Below are 23,304 nucleotides of genomic sequence, written 5' to 3' on the forward strand. Positions count from 1 at the left end.
CATTATGGAACATAGAATATAATCATTTATGGAATTATATTCGTCCTGGAAAAGGCTGCACTGTATCAGAGCTGTCAGCACAGATACCATGTGAAGAAACCACTACATTTAGAAAGAGCAAGTCATGATTTACGATGTGCGAAGTTTATTTATGTGTGGGGAGGATGTACCTGACAAAAATCTCCCTGATTCTTTTCAATTAAAATAAATGGGGGGGGGGGTGGAGTAGGGGGCAGGGAGTGGAATTGTATTAGCATTGTTGGGAATAAGAACAATAGCTCTCCAAGAGCCTAATACTGATACATTCCCATGGGAATGTTTCTGGGAAAGAAAACCATCAACATTAGTAAAATGATGCACTTAAGAGCAAGAAGTAGCAGGTGATGGTAGGGTGTTATTTGATGCATTCGACTGAGATATTTAACAAGGTTTGCTGTCAATGTTCACCTTCATTACTTTTTGAAGTTGACAGCAACTTATAATATGTGTAATCTAGTTAAATATGGAAATCCAGAACACATTCTCAGTGATTCTCTACTGCTGTATAGGTGCTTTACACCCTTATCCAGGCTGCTAAGAAATAAGGAAAATGATGAAAGCATCAGATATGGTATTTAAATTATCCTCACTGTAAAATACCCTGAGGCAAAATGACATTCATGACACTCATACAAACATTGTCTCCTTTCTGTGCAGTGTAATTTTTTGAGATGAATATTACCATCAAGAATAACTTTTTAAAATATATCTTTTAACTTGTAAAACACCTTTGTATTCTTTCGGTTTTTTTCACATTACAATTTCTACAAATTTTTTTTACATGTTACTTAGAAATTATATTTTATTGTTCCTGGTTTGCATTGTGTGAAATTAATTGTTAGTATAATAATTTGCTTGGATTAGCTTCTCAGCTTACTTGCACATACACTCTTCCTGGATCAGTTGAACTAACAGTAGCCAATACTAGTAAAGAAGACTTCCTTGTGACAGAGATTATGAGACGTTGATGAGAATCTGCTGACTGCAGGATCATGCCTGTGGCACATATTTTTCAATGCTTTGCCTTCAAAGCAGTGTACGATACTAGGATTCAAAAGATTGCAGTAATGTTGTTTATAGGTCGTCGAGGTTCTAAGTTCTGAGTGGAAACTTAAAAGAGCTGAATTTTTTGTTGAAAAGATTAAAGCAAGTTCATTTAGCCCAATTTCTTTGAAATATTGGGAAGATTTAATGTAATTAATTTGCTGGAAAGATGAGGATAGAATTTTCGAATCTACCTTCTAGACTTGCTGCCTTTTTTCTTACAAGTAACTATCAAATGCTGCAAAAGGAAGATAGCAGAAGCAACCTTACACCTTGATGTAAGTACAGAGTTGGTTATTATCAAAACCTACTTTTTTCCTCAAGGAATCTCTATGATGGGAAGGATACTACTGCCCAAGTCCAGGGGACCTTTATTTCTTTCTTTTTTGCCTCGCTCAGCTTTCTAACGTAGCAGCAGAAACTTCTGGAGATCAAAGAATTATGTTAGAATAAGATAAATGTCCAACCAATGTTCTTTGTTTAGCTTCTTGTCATAAATGGGAGCCAATCTTCAGTTTTTAATGTAAAGTGACAAGCAATAATCAGTTTGAAGTGAAAAGGTCTGCTTTGTAAACAGACTCACTGTCTATAAAATGCAGGATGTTGGTTTACAGCAGCTGGACTGACTTCTCAAGAGTTGCAGTGTAAAGTGTCTATTCATTTGGGTTTGTTTCAAACGAAATATGTTGGCCAAGTTACTTAGTTCAAGGAAGCGTGTAACCAGATTGTTATTATCACTTAGCTGATCTGTTACTATTAAACATTTGATCTGTTAATAGTTGGAAGGTTTGTGTGCTCAAAGAGTCAGCTTCACAGCATTAATTGTGGGAATCTGGAGACTCTGTCTCCAGAAGCTTTCAGACCGTTTTTATAAAAAGGGTATCTAAAGAATATTATATATGTGTGAAATCACCCAGGTGGCAGAAGAACCGTTTAAATGTAGAGAGCAATTCAGGGTTATTAGGAATGGCTAAAAACATCACGACAAATAACAGAACCACAGGGTGAACTACAATCCATTCCTCTGCCTTTGATTGTTGCAACTGATGATTCGCTTGCTTGCGTGGTTTGAGTGTCTTTTTAGCTTATACGAATCGTACCTGTGTTTCGGAAATCCTTTTTTTGAGAAATTGTTTGTAATTTGGAATTTTTTTTAAAGATATAAATCCTCTGTGAGTTTTAAATGTGGTTTAAGAGTTTTGTCAGAACTTAAACGTGCATCACAAAAAATAAATGAACTGTGTTTAAACTACTTTGTTAGCTGGAAGTATCTCCTCCTTGGTAGGGAAGGGTGACCAACCACTCAATTGTGGGTATCAACCCCTGAACTCGCAGTGGAGGATAAATGGGGAAGTGAGCTAACTTTTGATGAGCAGGTACTGTGGTTATTGTACAACCTCCCTTTGGTGAGGGTTCCCTTACCTAACTACAGTATATCGGATAGGGTGTCAGGTCTTCTTTTCAGTTTAGAACTTCGTGGTCAGCAAACCTAATAGCATCACATTGTAAGAAATATGTACCAATCCCCATATATATTGCATGCACTGGGTTGCTTTGAGAAAGCGCATGAGTTATTACTACCTATGCTGAAATTGTTCCAATTTAACTGAGATTCTCAGAGGATCATACAGGACTTTCAGGCCATTGAATCTAACTGACCACCAAACACCCATTTATACTAATCCTGCACTAATTCCAGTTTATTCTTTCCACATTCCCATCAAGTCTCCACACAGACAACACTGGGCTCAGGACTGAATCCAGATTGCCCTTCTAGCTGTTTCACTGTGCTACCCAAAAGCTGTGTCTGTTCTTACCCAACGAATGCTTCTTTTGTCTGTCATAAGCTGACTGTACTAAAGTTCATTGTAGGGCATAAATGCAACCATTGACATTGAAAATAGGAGCAAGTGTAGGCAATTAGGCTGTACAAGCCCACTTTACCATTCAATACAAACCCCTGTGTCAGAACCTTACCACCAGGTCCCTGCAGTTTTCCCTGTCTCCTTGATGCTTTTTGTATCAAGAAGTCTACTTTCCGACCTCCTCAGATAGATTCAGTGGCTTAGCCTTCACAGGCTTCTGGAGGACAGAACAGTACAGCACAGTGCAGATCTCTGAGCCTGCAATGTTGTGCTGATTTTTTAACCTACTCCAAGATCAGTCCAACCCTTCCCTCTCACTTCGCCCACATTTTTTTTTCTTTCATCTATGTGCCTATCTAAAAGTCTATTAAATGTCCCTCATGTATCTGCCTCTACCACTACCCCTACCACTGGGTAATTGCCTTTGACAATCCCCCCTATACTTTCCTCCCAATATTTTTCTCCCAGGGAATAAGGTCTTTAACTGCCCACTCCATCTATATCTTATACACCTACATCAGGCACTTGAATAAAGGGGACAACTACACTCACTTTCCCATCCATTGAGATAATCCCACAACCAATGATCTCATTTTGAGGACTCTTTGTCTTGTTATTTCATGTTCTCATTACTTAGCGCTATTTATTAATATTTGCATTACACAGTTTGTTGTCTTCTGCACTCTGACTGATCTTTCATTGATCCTATTATAGTTACTATTCTTTAGATTTGCTGAGTATGCCTAGAGAAAAATAAATCTCAGGGTTGTATGTTGTGACAAATATGCACTCTGATAATAAAATTGACTTAGATGTTTAAACTTTGATCAATTCATCTCTCACCGTCCTTCTTTCCAAAGAGAAAAGCCCTAGCTTGTTTCTGTGGTAGAAAATTCCACAGATTAACCAATGTTTATGCTTCTCAGTCCAAGATGTCTAATACACAGCCCTGAAACTGCGACCTCTTACCTCAGCCAGGAAAATTATCCTAAGCAACACACACAAAATGTTGGAGGAACTCAGCAAGTTAGGTAGCATCTGTGGAAAAGAGCAAACAGGGAACATTTTGGGTCTTGAAGAAGGGTCTTGACACAAAATGTCAACTGTTTATTCATTTCCATAGATGCTGCCTGACTTGCTGAGTTCCTAAAGTATATTATGTGTGCTGCTTTGGATTTCTAACATCTGCAGATTTTCTCATGTAGGGGAATTATCCTCCAAATATGATTGACATCCATTCTGTCTAATCATTTGAACTTTGTATATTTCATTGAGATTGACTCTCATTCGACTAGAATCTAGTGAATAGAAATCTAGTTGACCTTTTCAGTCCTGCCTTTCCTGGCTGGTTAAACTTTACTGCATTCCCAAAATGTCAATTATATCGTTACTCGGTTAAGGAGAGCAAAACTGCACTAAGTGTCTTTGGTGTCTCTTGGTGAAAGAGAAGATGAAGTTCTATAAACAGTTGCATTGTTGGTTGCGTGTAAAACCATAAGACATAGAGCAGAGTTAGTCCATTCAGTCCATCCCCTCCTCCTTTCCATCATGGTTGATTTATTATCTCTTCCAACCCTCCTGACTTCTCATAGTAAGCTTTGATGCCCGTCCTAATCAAGAACCTATCAACCGCTGCTTTAAATACACCCAATGACTTGGCCCTGATAGCCATCTGTGGATAAGAATTCCGCAGATTCACCACCATCTGGCTGAAGAAATTCCTCTTCACCTCTGTTCTAAAAGGATATCCTTCTATTCTGAGGCTGTGCCCTCTGGTCCTAGACTCCCCACTATAGGAAACATCCTCTCTACATCTACTGTGTCTAGGCTTTTCAATACTCCATAGGGTTCAATGAGATTCCTTTTATTTTTCTGAACTCCAACAAGTACAGGCCCAGAACCATTAAACTCTACTCATACATTACCCTATCATTCTCAAGAATATCCTTTGGACCCTCTAATGCCAGAACAGCCTTTTTTAGTAGATAAGGGCCCAAAACTGCTCACAATACTCCACGTGTGGTCTGACCAATTCCTTAGAACGCCTCAGCATTACATCCTTGCTTTTGTATTCTAGTCCTCTCAGAATAAATGCTAACATTGCATTTGCCTTCCTTTCCACAGACTCAACCTGAAAGCTAACCTTCAGGGAATCCTGCGCAAGGACTACCAAGTCCCTTTGTACCTCTGATTTCTGAATTTTCTCCTCAATTAGAAAATAGTCTATGCCTTTATTCCTTTCACCAAAGTGCATGACCATGCATTTCTCTACATTATATTCCATTTGCCACTTCTTTGCCCATTCTCTTTATCTGTATCAGTCCTTCTGCAGACTCCCTTCTTTCTCAACAATACCTGCTTCTCCTACTGTCTTCATATCATTTGCAAGCCTGTCCACAAAGCCATCAATTCTGTTATCCAAATCATTGACATATACTTTGAAAAGAAACAGTCTCAACACCGACCACTGCAGAAAACTACGAGTCATTGGCAGCCAAGCCAATTAGGGCCCTTTTATTCTGACTCTTTGTCTTCTGCTAGTCAGCCAATCTTCTATCCATGCTAGTATCTTTCCTGTAATATCATAGCCTCTTATCATGTTGAGCAGCCTCAATATGCAGTACCTTGGCAAAGGTCTAATGAAAATCCAAGTAAAGAACATCTACCGATTCTCCATTGTCTATCCTGCCTGTTATTTCCTTAAAGAACTGCAAGATTTGTCAGGCAAGGAAACAATGCTGATTTTGATGTCAGGCCAACTCGCCTATCATTTCTATTCTTTTGCCTCCCTCCCTTCTTAAAGAGTGCAGTGACATTTGCAATTTTCCAGTCCTTCGGAACCATTCTGGAATCTAGTGATTCTGTAAAGATTGCTACTAATCTCTTCAGCTATCTCTTTCAGAACCCTGGGATATAGTCCATCTGGTCCAGGTGACTTATCTGCCGTCCGACCCTTCAGCTTCACAAGCACCTTCTGCGTAGTAATGGCGATTACTCTCGCTTTCGCTCCTGGACACTCTTGACATATCTGCAAAGCTATTTGCAAACTGTTATTTGTCCATATAGCAAAAATGTGAATTGACCTGGTAATTTTCAAGGAAGAAGATTTTGGAATCACTGCAGTTGGGGCCTTACTGGAGTAAATCCCTTAGCATTCAGGTATTGAGCAAGGAGTGATAGTGTTAAACCTATGACAAAGACACTGTCAGTAGGGGTGGGGTGGGGATGACGCCATTAGATTGGTCCAAGAATGATGTTCCTATCTTTTTAACAACATAGGTGACTGTGAAATAGGGACTAGTAGACTAGTGGAGGATGTGGTCTGACAAGGCAGTTTTACCCAACACACACAAAAAGGTGGGGGTAAGCAGCAGGTCAGGTAGGATATATGGAAGGAAATAAATGGTCAACTATTTCTCCAGCATCTGCAGAATCTCTTGTGCCAGTCTTGCCCAAGGTATCTTTGTGAGGCCTTTGGCTGTCTTCCCACTCTGTGGTACTTCTGATTGCCCTACTGCCTCTCTTTTGCTCTTGTTTTTACTACCCTGTCAGGAGGCGAAGGTGTAATTTTTGTGAAATATAGAAGTTTTTAAAAAAATCTTTACAATATGTTAATTTAAAATAAAGAAGCAAGGGCACTGAGTGAATTTTAGTCATATATTTAGTCATATATACTGCTCCCTGCAATCAGTTGATTTTTGGCCAAATTTAAGAGGAGCCCTGTTGCATCCACTTACAATGTGATTGGTATGCTCTAATTTTGGTTGTTAAATAACAGTGTCTTTGTTTGCAGATATTATGCGTAGTGTGATAAAACATCGTAATCTTTTATGCTGTATGAAACATTGCAAAAGTTTAAGCTGAAAGAGATGTATTTAAAAGTCATCCAGCTTGAGTGTTTCAGCTTGAAATGCTTCCTGATTAGTGGTAATTATGCCCTAAAAGGCAGGCATAGCACACTGGATGTTGAAGCACTGCATAAAACACTTAGGATAATTAACAGTGAGGGAAAGATGAAACTCAGTGAAAATCAAATACTGCAGATGCTGGAAACCTGACATAAGAACAGAATATACTGGAGCTGCCAGCACTCATGGGAAGAAGAGCAAGTGTTAACAGGTCAGGGCAAAGAAACTTCATGTTCAATTGGAAGAAAAAGCAAACAATTTAATTTTAATTCGAAGTGCAACAGGAGGAGGAATGGACAGGAATGAGGGAATAGAATAAAGCCAAGTTGCTCTCGGGAACAAGCAATCTGCTAGAGCAACTTAGTGGGTCAAACAGCATCTGTGGAAGCAAAAGAAATTGTTGATGTTTTATGGCTAAAATTTGCATCCAGACTGAGAGGTGAGATGCCCAGTATAGAGCGAGGAGGTTGGTAAATTAAGAGCCTGAGGTGATTTTTGGAAGTATGAGGGATTGGGGACTCATTATAACTTTAGGAGACCACAGAAACTGAGGGGTGGAGAGCTAAAATGGCGGGCAATAGGGAGATCCTTCTGATTGATCATAGGCGCTCCACAAGTTGGGTGCTGAAACTGCGGTTGATTTTCAAATGTAGAAGAGGCTGTGTTATGAAAACTGAATGCAGCACACTAGATTGGAAGAAGTGCAAGCCACCTGCAAAGATTGCTTATGGGAGTGCAGAAAGGTAAAGGATCTGTGCAGAATCTCCTACAGTTATGTGAGGAAGTGCAATAAGACAGGATGATAGAACCAGAAGAGCTGACCAGAGAGTTGTGAAGGAAATATTCCTCTCAAAATGCTGAAAGGATGTGTCTGGTGGCAAAATCTTATTAAAGCTCAGAAGCATAACCAATAGAATGTGGAGAGAAAGTTGAGGATAATGATAAATCTGTCCTTGCTCTGACCAGGGGATGGGGTGAAAGTGGTAATGCTGGACGTATATCAAATGCAGTCAAGGAAGCTGTCAACTATGAAGAGAAGAAGCCATGGGTCAGGAAGAAGGAAAGTGTGTCAGAGCCATGTATGTGGAAAGTCTTGTCATTGAAGCAAATGTAATGGAAGAAGAGGAGCTGGGAGAGTGGAATGAAAGCTTTATAGAAAGTACAGTGGGGCAATAGAAGCAACTCACCTGCCTCTTCTTTGTTTTCTGTTCTGCAGTCCTACCTCATGTCAAATGCTGTCAGATAAAAAGTTTAACAAAAGTGATTATTTTGTGTTCAGACCATGCATTTCTGCTTCATAGCCATCCACAGCTGTGTGTGCAGCAGCAATGTAAAGTCTACAGTGTAAATCAGAGTTCAGATTTAGTCCACCGCCTGTCACTTGCTCACCTTTTGTAGTTTGTCGAGTCAGCATTGCCCACAAAGAAGGGTCTCAGACCAAAACGTCGACTGTTTATTCTTTTCCATAGATGCTACCTGACCTGCTGAGTTCCTCCAGCATTTTGTGTGTGTTGTTTCATTTAAAACCTGTTCTATTTGTGGGTAGAACATGTCTCATTCTTGTCAAGTAAAAACCAATTTGAAAATTTGTTAGGATACTGCTATTATCTGTGTGTCACATTTACCTCTAGAAATTATATGGCTCTACCTTTTCCTGTCAACTTCACAGAGATTTTCTGCCTCAGAATCAGATTCTTCCCTCTGCTTCTTCCCTCAAGATTTTGCATTTTGAGCCAGGGATTGAATGCACAGTGCATTCCAGTCTCCAAGCCATTCAGTGGTCAGATGCCAAAAAACATGAATTTTTCAATTAAGTTGTTCTTTTCCTCTACCAATAATCTCACCTTAAGGAATCTTCACCTTGTTATTTATGCTTTCACTATTTATTGTTACTTATTACAAATGCACTTCAACAATTTGTTGTCCCTTATGCTCTTGCTCTTTCATTGATTCTGTTTACAGTTATTGTTGTATAGATTTGCTGAGTATGCCTGCAGGAAAAAAGAATTTTAGTGTTGTCTGTGATCACGTGTATGTACTCTGATAACAAATTGTACTTTGAACTTTAGATGGTAGACATGGCTTGTCCATCGCCATCCCAATAGTAGCTTGGGGATACATTGTACAAAGGTACATCCAGGAATTCCATAACTTAATGTTGCAATTGCTTATTGTGGAATTATATTCATTTTACAAAAAATGATGTGGTGTTGACCTTTTAAGTCAGTTTTGCTATTAAATATAGGGTGGAAAATGCAGGAATCATGACAGCTCTTGGCAGGACAATGGCGGAGCTGTTTGAACTGCTGCCTCACAACTCAGAGATTCCAAATTCAGCCCCCAGCTTGGATGTTCCCTGTGTGGAGTTTGCATGTACTCCATGTGTGTACCAGTTTCCCTTTGGTGCTCTAATTTCTTCACAGAGATGGGTTGGTTGTTTAATTAGCTCCCGTCAATTGTTCTTTGTGTAGGTGGCTGTCAGGAGAATTGGGTGGAGTTAATGGGTACTCTGGAGGGAATAGGTCCAGGGAAATAATTGAGGGAATGCAAACAAAGTAAGTATAGTGAGATGTTAGAACTAGACTTTTTACAGAGTGATCGTTGTGTGGAACCCACTGCTTGAAGTGGTGGTGAAGGCAGATACATTTAGGACATTTAAGAAACACTTAGATAGATGCATGGATGATAGAAAAATGGAGGGTTATGTAGGGACGAAGGGTTAGATTGACCTTAGATTCAGCTAAACCACCAGCACAACATTGTGGGCTGAAGGGCCTTTACTGTGCTGTGAATTTCTATGTTCTAAAGTTGCATTGGGCCACCTTGTGACCATATACAAAGCTACAGATAAAGTCAAGAGAGGAATGAAACAGTGAATTAAAGTTGTAGTAAAAGGGAAGTCAAGATAACTCCTGCAGATTGTACATGGGTGCTCCACGAAAGAATCAGTTAGTCTGTGTGGAGTAGATCATGTGTGAACACAAAACGCAATAATTCAATTTTGAAGAAGTGCAAATGAATTATTGCTTTGTTGTGAAAGACTGTTTAGATTACTGGGACAATGCGAAGGGAAGAGGGAGCTATTTTTAAAATTTATTATCAAAGTATGTATACAATATGTTACAATATACTACCTTGTGATTCATTTTCTTGCCGGCAGTTACAGAAGAAAAAGAAATACAATAGAATTTTGCAAAACAACTATACATAAATAGACAGAGGCTGACAAACAACCAATGTGTAAAAAAAGACAAACTGTATGTAAAACTAATACTGAAAACATGATTTGTAGAGAGTTCTTGAAAGTGAGTTTGTGGGTTGTAGAATCAATTCAGATTAGTGATGAATGAAGTTATCCACGGTGGTTCAATAGCTTAATCGTTGTAGGATAATAAATGTTCCTGAGCCCGATGGTGTGGGACCAAAGACCTCCTGCCCTTTGGTAATGGTGAGAAGAGGCCATGGCCATGATAACGGGGGACTTTGATCATCGATGCTGCTTTCTATGGCAGAGCTCCATGAATACGTACTCAATGTGTGGATGGCTTCACCTGTGATTTACTGAGCTGTATCCTCCAATTTCTGTTGTCTTTTTTGTTCCTCAGCATTGACGCTTCCATACTAGAACAAGACGCCGCCAGTTAGGATAGTCCACACTGTGCTTCATTAAACATAAAAATATAGAAAACCTACAGCACAATACAGGGCCCTCAGCCCACAAAGCTGTGCCGAACATGTCCTTACCTGAGAAATTACATAGGGTTACCCATAGCCCTCTATTTTTCTGAGCTCCATGTACCTGTTCAGGAGTCTCTTAAAGAACTCTATCGTATCCGCCTCCACCACCGTCACCAGCAGCCCATTCCACGCACTCATTACTCTCTGTGTAAAAAACGTACCCCTGACATCTCCTCTGTACCTACTTCCAAGCACATTAAAACTGTGCCCTCTCGTGCTACCCATTTCAGCCGTAGGGAAAAGCCTCTGATTATCCACACGATCAATACCGCTCATCATCTTATACACCTCTATCAGGTCACCTCTCATCCTCCGTCGCTCCAAGAAAAAAAGCTGAGTTCACTCAATCTATTCTCATAAGACATGCTCCCCAATCCAGGCAACATCCTTGTAAATCTCTTCTGCACTCCTTCTACGGTTTCCATATCCTTCCTGTAGTGAGGCGACCAGAACTGAGCACAGTACTCCAAGTGGGGTCTGACCAGGGTCCTATGTAGCGGCAACATTACCTCTAGGCTCTTAAACTCAATCCCACAATTGATGAAGGCCAATGCACCGTATGCCTTCTTAACCACAGAGTCAACCTGCACAGCAGCTTTGAGTGTCCTATGGATTTGGACCACAAGATCCCTCTGATCCTTCACACTGCCAAGAGTCTTACCATTAATGCTATATCCTGCCATCATATTTGACCTACCAAAATGAATCACCTCACACTTATCTGGGTTGAACTCCATCTGCCACTTCTCAGCCCAGTTTTGCGTCCTATCAACGTCCTGCTGTAACCTCTGACAGCCCTCCATACTATCCACAACAACCCCAACCTTTGTGTCATCAGCAGATTTATTAACCCATCCCTCCACTTCCTCATCCAGGTCATTTAGAAAAATCACAAAGAATAGGAGTCCAACAACAGATCCCTGAGGCACACCACTGGTCACCGACCTCCATGCAGAATATGACCCATCTACACCACTCTTTGCCTTCTGTGGGCAAGCCAGTTCTGGATCCACAAAGCGATGTCTCCTTGGATCCCATGCCTCCTTGCTTTCTCAATAAGCCTTGCATGGGGTACCTTTTCAAACGCCTAGCTGAAATCAATATACACTACATCTACTGCTCTACCATCATCAATGTGTTTAGTCACATCCTCAAAAAATTCAATGAGGCTGGTAAGGCATGACTTGCCTTTCACAAAGCCACCCTGACTATTCCTAATCATATTATGCCTCTCCAAATGTTCATAAATCCTGCCTCTCAGGATCCTCTCCATTAACTTACCAACTACTGAAGTAAGACTCACTGGTCTATAATTTCCTGGGCTATCTTTGCTCCCTTTCTTGAATAATGGAACAACATCCGCAGCCCTCCATCCTCCAGAACCTCTCCTGTCCTTATTGATGATGCAAAGATCATTGCCAGAGGATCAGCAATCTCCTCCCTCACCTCCTACAGTAGCCTGGGGTACATCTCATTCAGTCTCAATGACTTATCCAACTTCATGCTTTCCAAAAGCTCCTGCACATTCTCTTTCTTAATATTTACATGCTCAAGCTTTTCAGTCAGCTGTAAGTCTTGTCACCCTGCAATCACCAAGGTAGAAACTTCTATAGAAGTTTATAGAAGTTATAGTCTTTCCTTGTTCTGATCAAGGGAATTAGACTGAAAACAGCAACTGCATTTCTTTCAGTTGTTTCTGCCCAACCTCTTGAGTATTTCCAATATTTTCTGTTTTTATTTGTACTTCCAGACTGTGAAAAATTCCTTTGGATTTCAATCTCCCACCATGTCATTATCATTCATTGCATAACTATTCAGTAGAAGTAATCTTCCATGCAGCATAAATAAGGAAAAATAAAATTCTCCTTTTCCCCTACATTTTTTAAATTAAGTATTGTAGGACTAAGTGTATAGGTGTTATTTGCACATGGATTTAAATGTGTGACAAGAATTGAGGTTTTATAGACGGGGTGGGGGTTAGTAACATGAACCAAATTGAGAAGAAATAATAGTTAAGATGGGGAATAAAGAAAAACAAATGTAACTTTGTCTAATGAATGATGTTCCTTGGAATTGGAGAGTTAACAGGGATAGACACAAAGTGATTGTCCTTAGAGCAGATGTAAACACTAAAACTGGTGACTGCAGAGTAATTTAGTATGGATGTGTTTTTTTTCCATTAACCTTGCATTTTTTCATTTTAGGAAAATTGAAATATTGCCTGTTAATTCTCAATCAGCCAATGGACGATGACCAGTTTCACTGCCTTTGGAGCAAAGGTAGGATTTTGCTTACTGCTAAGGAAATGTGGTTCAGTTACAGAGCAGCAACCAAGTGCTGTGATTGTGCTCAGTAGGAACAGTGCAATGTTAATGTATGCTCAGCAACATCTCCCTCCCTTGTGTAAATGTTAATGATGAGAAACTATGTCCCTCATCCATTTTATGCTGCAGATTGATGTGACCAGTGTAACTATTTGTTATTTTATTCCTTACTAGAGGAGTTGTTGAGTCATTCTCGGCTGTAGTAGGTCATTGATTCTGTTCACTTATTCATTTCCTGTTTAATAAATCTATTTGGCATTTTTTGGCCTAAGGCATTGACTAGTCGTTTGTACGTTCATCCATCTTCAGAAAAGGGAGCAAAACCATGAGTACATTTGTTCAGTCTTGTATCTGGAAAAAAAAAATGAGGAGGATTATCTGATTAACTGGTGGGCTTCTTACAAATGACTAAAATAACGGATAGGAAAAAGCATGTTCGAAGTCGCAGGGAGTGAGAACCTGCTGCTACGCGTGGTTTAAGCCCAAAATCCAAGCAAAGTATTTAGAGCAAAGACTCCAAAGCATAACTATTCAGGTCATGCCAAAAACTATCACAGTTCCTGGCAATTGCTCAAATATTTAACTATTTAGCAGCCTCAATTTGAATCACAAGTATGATTTAACACAGAACAGAGAATAGTACTGCGTAGGAACGGGCCCTGTAGGCCACGATATTGCGTTGAAGTAATTAAGTTGATGATGCCTAATTAGTCATCCTTTCTGCCTACACTTTGTATATATCCCTCCATTCTCTGCATATTCATGTGCCAATCTAAAAGCCTCTTAAATGCCTCTACCACATCTGCCTCCACCACCACCCAGGCAGCTTTCTCGAGGCACCCACCACTCTCTGTGTCAAAATAGACATACCCCACACATCTCCTTTGAACTTCCCCCCTCATTTTCAATGCTTTCCCTCTACTGTTATGTTTTGTAACTTCAAAGCAATTAAACTAATTCAAAGGAAGACACGGAAGTGCGAAATGTGAGTCTAATTTCAGGTTTATTTTAGGTGCGCACGTATCACGTGGTAGTGTGATGACGTAAGCTTTTCACATATTTAAACATATAATCCATAATGAATTATTTAAACAAACAAGATATATATACAAGATTACTCAAACATTACTGAGATATCAAACATACAACATCTACTATTAGATATTTTGATCCTGGGACAAAAGTGCCAACTGTCCACTCTATCTATGCCTTTCATAGTTTTATAAACTTCTCTCAGACCTCCTCTCAGCCTCCACTACTGCAGAGAAAACAATCCCGAGTTTTTCTAGCCATTCCTAATAGCATTTGCCATCTAATGCAGGCAGTATCCTAATAAATCTCTTCTGCACCCTCTCCAAAGATTCCACTACCTTTGTTAATGTAATGACCATAAATGAATCTATTAGGGTTGGAAAAGCTAGGATCTTCACCAGCACTTCTTCTCTTCCCCTCCCTTGACAAGGGTATCCAAGTTGTTAGTTGAAGTTTGTGGCACTCGCTAAGAAGGGAATTATGGGAGCATAATATAGGTCAGTACAATGGGTAGGAGCTTCACTTAGTTACAGCCACTATTGATGCATTTTGCTGAATGTGCAGTTTTCTGCACATTTATTGGATGCAAGAAGTTACCAACACACATTTCCTAGAATGTTATGAATATGGCATTGCATTTTCCATCCGGAAGTGAATAATACCGTACATTATTTTTGCACTCTGTGCATTTCAGCTGCGTTTCCTGTTGGAAAGACAGAAGTAGTAGTGCTGCCCGTTGAAAGAGGCTAATTCGTAGGTGGAAGTGTGAGGAGGCAAATCTGAAATACCAGCAAAAAAGAAAAAAGACGAATGCTGGAATCATGACGCGCAAGATAAAACTGGCTGATTAGATGACATAGTTCGTTTAAATATTAAACTCCAGAGGTTGTGTTGTGTCAAGTTAGCTGAAGAGAAAATATTCCTCCAGCTTACGTTGAGCTGCAGAATTCCTCATGTTTGCGTCCTCCAGCTTACATTGACTTTCATTGGAAGAGAATAGAATGCTGAAGATAGAAATGTTAGAATGGGAGTAAGAATGGGAGAAAAGGTTACAGACAACTGGAGGCTTAGATTCATTCTTGTAAAGTGAACAGAGTTTTTTCAAAGCAGACTCCCAGTAAAAAGAGAAATCTGTGTGAGCATTGCTAGTAAGTTTCTGCTTCATTGAGAAAAAAGTTTGAATCCTTGGATGATGCAGAGGGTGAAATATGTGGAGCAGTCCTTCTTTCAGTATTACTTTGGAGGCTATCACCCTTGTGTCTGTTCCAATATGTCAGTGACCTTTGTCATGTACTTCCTGCAATCCCCTCACACTCAAATTTCGTTACTTTTACAGGCAATTTCCACACTACACTCACCTTTCATTCGGTCACTCTTTGATTGTTCCTTCCCTTCTTGTGTCCCACCAATGTACGCATCTGAGCTCCTCCAGAGTTTTCTGTATTATTATCTGTTTCATCATAGTAACTAGTATCCACTACAACCCCTTGAGCTTGAATAGATCCTCCCAGTTTGTTTCCTGTAAGAGCTTCTTCACAGTCCTTACATCTTTGTTGCCTCTGTTCTGATAGTACACTCTGTGGTTCCTGACCTGCTGAGTGTTTCTTGCATATTCTGCTTATCAGATCATTGGAATTGCTGGAGGTAAAAAGACTGATCTTTCGGGATCACCCAATATAATCAAAATAATCTCTGGGTGTAATAACAGTGAATTTTTTGACTAAATAAAACATTTTGAGTTGAGGATGCAGAGAGGCTTCATGGAGATATAGAGAGATTATTGCAGACTGAATATAATGTGCAAAAATGTAATGTCATGCATTGCTTGGAAAAAACGCAAATTAAGGGCTTTCATATGTGCTAATGTTCAGTGGGATTTAAATGTCCTTGTGCATACATCACTGGAAGTTCACATGCAGATACAGCAAGCCTGCTGGGAGTCAAATGTTACATTGGGGGTTATTGCAAAAGAATTTGAGTGCAAGTGTAAAGCTATTGTACTGCTCTTGTACTGGGCTTTGATAATATCACACATGGAATTTCATGACGGGGCATTTTTATTATGTGGAAAATATTGTAAATGCAATATCTCTGCAAAATTCAAGGTTCAATGTTAAAAAAGTTCAAGGTGAATTTATTATCAAAGTACATATATGTCACCATATACAACCCTGAAATTTATTTCCTTGCAGGCATTCACAGTAAATACAACAAACACAATAGAATCAATGAAAGACCGCTCCAAACAGGACAGGCAAACAATCAATATGAAAAAGACAATAAACTGAGCAAATACAAAGAGAAAGAAAAAGATGTAATAATAATAAATACTGTAAATAAGCAATAAATATCGAAAAATGGGATGACGAGTCCTTGAAAGTAAGTTCAGTTCATTGGAAACAGTTCAGTGATGGGGTGAGTGAAGTTGAGTAAAGTTATCCCTTCTGGTTCAGAAGCCTGATGGTTCAGGGGTAATAACTGTTCCTGAACTTGGTGGCTTGGGTCCTCTGTACTTTCTTCTTGATGGCAGCAGCAAGAAGAGAGCATGTCCTGGGTGGAGGGGTCCTTGATGGTAGATGCTGCTTTCCTGCAACAGTGCACCATGTAAATGTGCTCAATGGTGGGGAGTGCTTTACATGTGATGGACTTGGCCACATCCAACACTTTTTGTAGGATTTTCCATTCCAGAGTGTTATTGTTTCCATGCCATACCAGGCTGTGATGCAGCCAGTCATTATACTCTCCACCATACATCTATAGAAATTTGTCAAAGTTTTAGATGCCATGCTGAATTTTTGAAAACATTTAAGAAAGTAGAGGTGCTACCGTACGTTCTGCGTAATGGATTTTACGTGCTGTACCCAGAACAGACCCTCTGAAATGAAAACACTGTGGCATTTAAAGTTACTGACCCGTCTCCACCTCTGATCCCCCAATGAGAACTGTCTAATGGACTAACGGTTTCCTTCTCCTAAAGTCAATAATCAGCTCCTTGGTCTCAGTCAGATGTTTGTTTTTGTAATGTGCATGTGCTTGCAACTCTAATCATCACAATGACATATATACAACCTCCTGTTCTCTCTGTTATCGCATTATCTAAAGTAGTGACATCAGCATATATAGATTTGCTTTGGTCATTTGTAATCATTGAACTGCTGTGACCCCCTGCAGACATCCTCTCAGCTTGGCTATGCAAACACAAGATTCTGCAGATGCTGTAAATCTAGAGCAAAACACACAAAATACGAGTGAAACTCAGTAAGTCCGGCAGCATCGATGGAGGTGAACAAACTGCCAACGTTTCAGTCCATGACCCTTCATCAGAATTGGAAAAGGAAGGGGACAGAAGCCAGAATAAGAAGGTGGAGGGAGGCGGAATAGTACCAGCTGATAGAGATAGTTAAGACCAGGTGAGGGGGAGGGGTGGAGGATGAAGTAAGAAGCTGGAACTGAAAGAATCTCTTGTTCCTGCTCCTAACTCTCATAGTTGGCCCATTGTTTCTGCCTGCTTCTGCCCCACTGAACTCATGTTTGCATGCCTGGACTCCATTTTGTCTCCCTTGGTTGAATTCTTTCCTACCTACATCTGCAACACTTCAGATGCTCTCTATCACTTCAGTTACTATCATTTCCCTGCTCCTGATCACCTTAAAATCACTATGGACTTCCTGTCCCTGTACACTTCCATAAATATTAGGAAGGCCTCAAAACTCTTCTTTTTGGACAAAAGACCTAACCACCCCATCCATCTGGTGGAAAGGATAGAGTTCCCATTGTCTTATCTACTATTCCACATTAGCTCACCATTCTCTGTAATTTCCACTATCTCCACTAAGCACATTTATTCCCCCCACCCCCACCCTCTGCTTCTGATAGGAATCACTCTCTATGGGATTCCCTTATCCACTCATCCTTCCCCACTGATATCCTTCCTGGCACTTTTGCCAGCAAACAGGACAAGTGCTACACCTGCTCCTTCTCCTCCTCCCTCACCACTATTCAACGCCTCAAACAGTCCTTCCAGGTGAGGCAACACTTCACCTGTGAGTCTGTCCTGATCATCTATTATGTGTGATGCTCCAGGTGTGGCCTCCCCTACACTGATGAGACCTGATGCAAACTGGGGGTCCGCTTCGGCAAGCACCTTCACTCTGACCAGCACAAAAGGCAGGATTTCATGGCAGCTATCCATTTCAATTCAACTTCCCAAATCTATTCTGACATGTCTGTCCAGGACCTCCTCTACAGCCACGATGAGACAAGCTCAAGTTGGAGGAGCTGCCCCTCATATTCCGTCTGGGTAACCTCCAACCTGGTGGCATGAACACTGATTTCTCCAACTTATGGTAAATACTCTCCCACCCCAACTTCTCTTGTTTTGCTTTCCCCATTCCGGTCACTCTCTCACCCTTAAATTCCCCTGACCTGCCTTTACTTCCCTTTGGTTCCTCTTCTTCCCATGGTCCACTGTCCTCTCCTACTAGATTCTTTCTTCAGTCCTTTACCTCCTCCACCTCTCACCTTCCAAGCTTCTCACTCGTATTCTCTTCCCCCACCCACCCATCTTCCCCCTCACTTGGTCTCTCCTATCACCTGCCGACTTGTCCTCCTCTTCACTGGTAGGTGAGTCTAGAACTAGGGGTCATAGCCTCAGGGTTTGGGGAGGTAGATTTAGGATGGAGGTGAGGAGAAACTGCTTTTCGCAGAGAGTGTTGAATTTGTGGAATTCTCTGCCCAATGAAGCAGAGGAGGCGACCTCAGTAAATATATTTCAGACAATTTGGATAGATTTTTGCATTGTAGGAGAATGAAGGGTTATGGGGAAAGGCCAGGTAGGTGGAGATGAGTCCATGGCCAGATCAGCCATGATCTTTTTGAATGGTGGAGCAGGCTCGACAGGGCAGTAGGCCTACTCCTGCTCCTATTGCTTATGTGCTTATGCTCCCTCCCCCACCTTCCCATTCTAGCTTTTTCCCCCTTCCTTTCCAGTTCTCATGAAGGGTCTTGGCCTGAAATGTCAACTGTTTCTTTCCCTCCACGGATGTTGCCTGAATTGCTTGAGCATTTTGTGTGTGTAGCTCGAGTACATAACCACCAATTTTCATTTTGTTTATTATCACTGAGCCAATTCCTTGCACAGACTACAGTTTCAGCCATCCTAATTTTTGTTCAGATGCTTTTGGATAAAACCTTGTCAAATCCTTGCTCGAATGCTATATAAACACCTCTTGGATACCAAAGCAGCTCACAAGTAATAAAACAACAGGAATTCTGCAGATGCTGGAAATTCAAGCAACACACATCAAAGTTGCTGGTGAATGCAGCAGGCCAAACAGCATCTGTAGGAAGAGGTGCAGTCGACATTTCAGGCCGAGACCCTTCGTCAGGACTAACTGAAGGAAGAGTGAGTAAGGGATTTGAAAGTTGGAGGGGGAGGGGGAGATCCAAAATGATAGGAGAAGACAGGAGGGGGAGGGATAGAGCCAAGAGCTGGACAGGTGATAGGCAAAAGGGGATACGAGAGGATCATGGGACAGGAGGTCCGGGAAGAAACACAAGGTGGGGGGGGGACCCAGAGGATGGGCAAGAGGTATATTCAGAGGGACAGAGGGAGAAAAAGGAGAGTAAGAGAAAGAATGTGTGCATAAAAATGAGCAACAGATGGGGTACGAGGGGGAGGTGGGGCCTTAGCGGAAGTTAGAGAAGTCGATGTTCATGCCATCAGGTTGGAGGCTACCCAGCGGGAATATAAGGTGTTGTTCCTCCAACCTGAGTGTGGCTTCATCTTTGCAGTAGAGGAGGCCGTGGATAGACATGTCAGAATGGGAATGGGATGTGGAATTAAAATGTGTGGCCACTGGGAGATCCTGCTTTCTCTGGCGGACAGAGCGTAGATGTTCAGCAAAGCGTCTCCCAGTCTGCGTCGGGTCTCGCCAATATATAAAAGGCCACATCGGGAGCACCAGACGCAGTATATCACCCCAGTCGACTCACAGGTGAAGTGTTGCCTCACCTGGAAGGACTGTTTGGGGCCCTGAATGGTGGTAAGGGAGGAAGTGTAAGGGCATGTGTAGCACTTGTTCCGCTTACACGGATAAGTGCCAGGAGGGAGATCAGTGGGGAGGGATGGTGGGGACGAATGGACAAGGGACTTGTGTAGGGAGCAATCCTTGCGGAATGCAGAGGTGGGGGGAGGGAAAGATGTGCTTAGTGGTGGGATCCCGTTGGAGGTGGCGGAAGTTACGGAGAATAATATGTTGGACCCGGAGGCTGGTGGTGTGGTAGGTGAGGACCAGGGGAACCCTATTCCTAGTGGGGTGGCGGGAGGATGGAGTGAGAGCAGATGTACGTGAAATGGGGGAGATGCGTTTAAGAGCAAAGTTGATAGTGGAGGAAGGGAAGCCCCTTTCTTTAAAAAAGGAAGACATCTCCCTCGTCCTAACTCACTTACTCACTCTTTCTTCAGTTAGTCCTGACGAAGGGTCTTGGCCTGAAACATCGACTGCACCTCTTCCTACAGATGCTGCTTGGCCTGCTGTGTTCACCAGCAACTTTGATGTGTGTCACAAGTAATCAACACCAGGTTTGTTGGACCACATGTGTCCCTTTAGAAATCCAATTATCATTTTATACTTTCATATTTATCTAAGTGCTTAACCATTAGCCGTTGGTGCAGTGAGTTGTGTACAATTGTAGTTGACACAACTGGGATATCCTTAACAATTTTACTCACATAGTATCCTTGAAGCCTAGGATATTTTTCCATTTTAATCATATAATTTTACCATTATCTTTTTAAAGTTAAGGCTTGTAAGTTTCATTCCATGATTTATTGAACCATAGATTAATAGCACATGGAAAATGCACTACCGCCCATTTATGTCTTTGCTGATCACAATGTATACTCAAGCTAATCCCAGATCCTATACTTGGCCCCTATCCCACCAAACACTTGTCAGCTATATATTTGTCGACATACTTCTTTAATGTATCTAATATGCTTGCCTCAACCACTTCCTCCAGCAGCTGGTTCTATATAAATAACACCTGCTGTATAAAAGGTTTGTCCCACTGGTTTTTATTAAACTTTAAACCTATAACCTTAAAACTATGCCCTCTAGATTCCCCAATATATGTCCATCATTATTTCATAAACCTATATGAGATATCCCTCAGTTCCTTGCATCCTAAGAATAAAGACCCAGCCTGTCTAACCTCTCCCTATAACCCAGGCCCTCAAGCCCTGGCAGCACCCTTGTGAATCCTTTTGCACTATTTCCAGTTTAATCACATCCTTTCTATAAAACGGTGACTAAAACTGAAAACAATACTCCAAGTGCGGCCTCACTGATGTCTTGTACGATTGCAATATAACCCGCCCAACTTCTTTATTCAATATCTTGTCTGATGAAGTCCAGCAGACTAAAGACCATCTTCACTGCCTTGTCTACCTATGACTCTACTTTAAGAAAACTAAGTGCCTGTACTCCAAGAACCCTCTTTTCTGCAACACTGTCCAGGGGCTTTCTGTTCACTGGAAAATCCTAACTTTCTTTGTCCTTCCAAAATGTAATACGTTGCACTTATATGAATTAAATTCGATTTCTTATTGCTCAGACTACCTACCTAGCTGATCAAGATAGTGCTGCAATTTTTGTTATATTCCTTCACTATCTATGACATCACATATTTTAGTATCATCTGCAAATTTGTTAAAACTGTACCTCATATTGCCCCATCCGAATCACTTGTATAGATGACAAATCAACATGATCCCAGTATTGATCCCTGTGCCATACAACTAGTCTCAAACCTCCAGTCTGAGAAACATCCTCCCTCCACCACCCTCTCTTTCTACCATTCAGCCAATTTTTCTCCCTTTTGCTAAGGGCTAACTAAGGGATTGTCAAGGGTACATCCTCAGATGTATGGTGTATTGGCCTTCATCAATCATGGAATTGAATTTAGGAGCCGAGTGGTAATGTTGCAGCTATACAGGACCCTGGTCAGACCACACTTGGAGTACTGTGCTCAGGTCTGGTCGCCTCACTACAGGAAGGATGTGGAAACTATAGAGAGGGTGCAGAGGAGATTTACAAGGATGTTGTCTGGATTGGGGAGCATGCCTTATGAGAATAGGTTGAGTGAACTCGGCCTTTTCTCCTTGGAGTGACGGAGGATGAGAGGTGACCTGATAGAGGTGTATAAGATGATGAGAGGCATTGATCGTGTGGGTAGTCAGAGGCTTTTTCCCAGGGCTGAAATGATTGCCACAAAAGGACACAGGTTTAAGGTACTGGGGAGTAGATACAGAGGAGGTGTCAGGGGTAAGTTTTTTACTCAGAGAGTGGTGAGTGCGTGGAATGGGCTGTCGGCAACAGTGGTGGAGGCGGATATGACAGGGTCTTTTAAGAGACTTTTGGATATAGGTACATGAAGCTTAGAAAAATAGAGGGCTATAGGTAAGCATAGTAGTTTCTAAGGTAGGGACATGTTCAGCACAACTTTGTGGGCCGAAGGGCCTGAATTCTGCTGTAGGTTTTCTATATTTCTATGTTTCTAACTCAGTTTATGTGCCATGCGGTCGACCATTCCAGAGCAGTCTACCGCGCAAACGCTAATCAAAAGCCTTACTGAAATTCATATATACTATTTCTATTACCCTCCCCTAATCGACCTTCCTCATGACTTCTTCAGAAAACTCAATCAAATTTGTAAAGCAAAATCTCCCACGCACAAAGCCCTGCTGGCTACCTCTACTCAACCACTGGCTTCGCTCAGAGTGCTTTCCAGCAACTTCCCTTCCAGAGGTGTTCAGCTCACAGCCCTCCTGACATGAAGCCACAACATTTGCTGTCCTCCAGTCTTCTGCCATCATGTCAGAGGTTAGCAATGTTTCAAGCATATCAGTGAGGGCTCCCGCAATTTTTTTGTCCAGCTTCCAGTACTGTTAATGGATATGCTTCATGAATACAGGACTGAAATTTGAATGCACATATAGAATAAGGTAGATGACTTTGTAGCGCATTCAGAGATTGGCAGGTATGAAGTTGTGGCCATCACTGAGATATGGCTGAAAGAAGGTCATAGTTTGGAGTTTAATAACCAACGATACATGTTGTTTCAAAAGGACAGGCAGGTAGGCAGAGGGCGTGAGGAGTGCCTGCCTTCAGTAAGAGGTGACATAGGATCGGAAGATGCAGAATCCTTGTGGGTAGAGTTAAGAGACTGCAAGGGTAAAAAGTCCCTGATGGGAGTAAAACACAGGCCTTCAAGTAGCAGCCATGAAGTGGGATACAAATTACAGTGAGAGATTGAAAAAGCATGTAAAAAGGGCAATGTTACGATAGTGGT

At 41.3% G+C, this 23,304-nt stretch overlaps 1 protein-coding gene across 11 annotated transcripts in view; it reads left to right on the forward strand.

The window, feature by feature from the left end:
- The window catches only part of tpk1 (thiamin pyrophosphokinase 1), a 399,771-nt gene that overhangs the window by 92,770 nt on the left and 283,697 nt on the right, over positions 1-23,304 (forward strand). For 10 of the 11 annotated variants that reach the window (XM_063044013.1, XM_063044014.1, XM_063044017.1 and 7 more), the window contains one exon: positions 12,799-12,873. In XM_063044013.1, the coding sequence (XP_062900083.1) occupies positions 12,799-12,873 (75 nt within the window). Of the gene's footprint in view, positions 1-6,067; positions 6,108-12,798; positions 12,874-23,304 lie in introns of those variants that run through there. The other variant, XM_063044018.1, reaches the window with a different exon arrangement.

This window comes from Mobula hypostoma, chromosome 3 (assembly GCF_963921235.1).
Source record: "Mobula hypostoma chromosome 3, sMobHyp1.1, whole genome shotgun sequence".
Lineage (NCBI taxonomy): Eukaryota > Metazoa > Chordata > Chondrichthyes > Myliobatiformes > Myliobatidae > Mobula > Mobula hypostoma.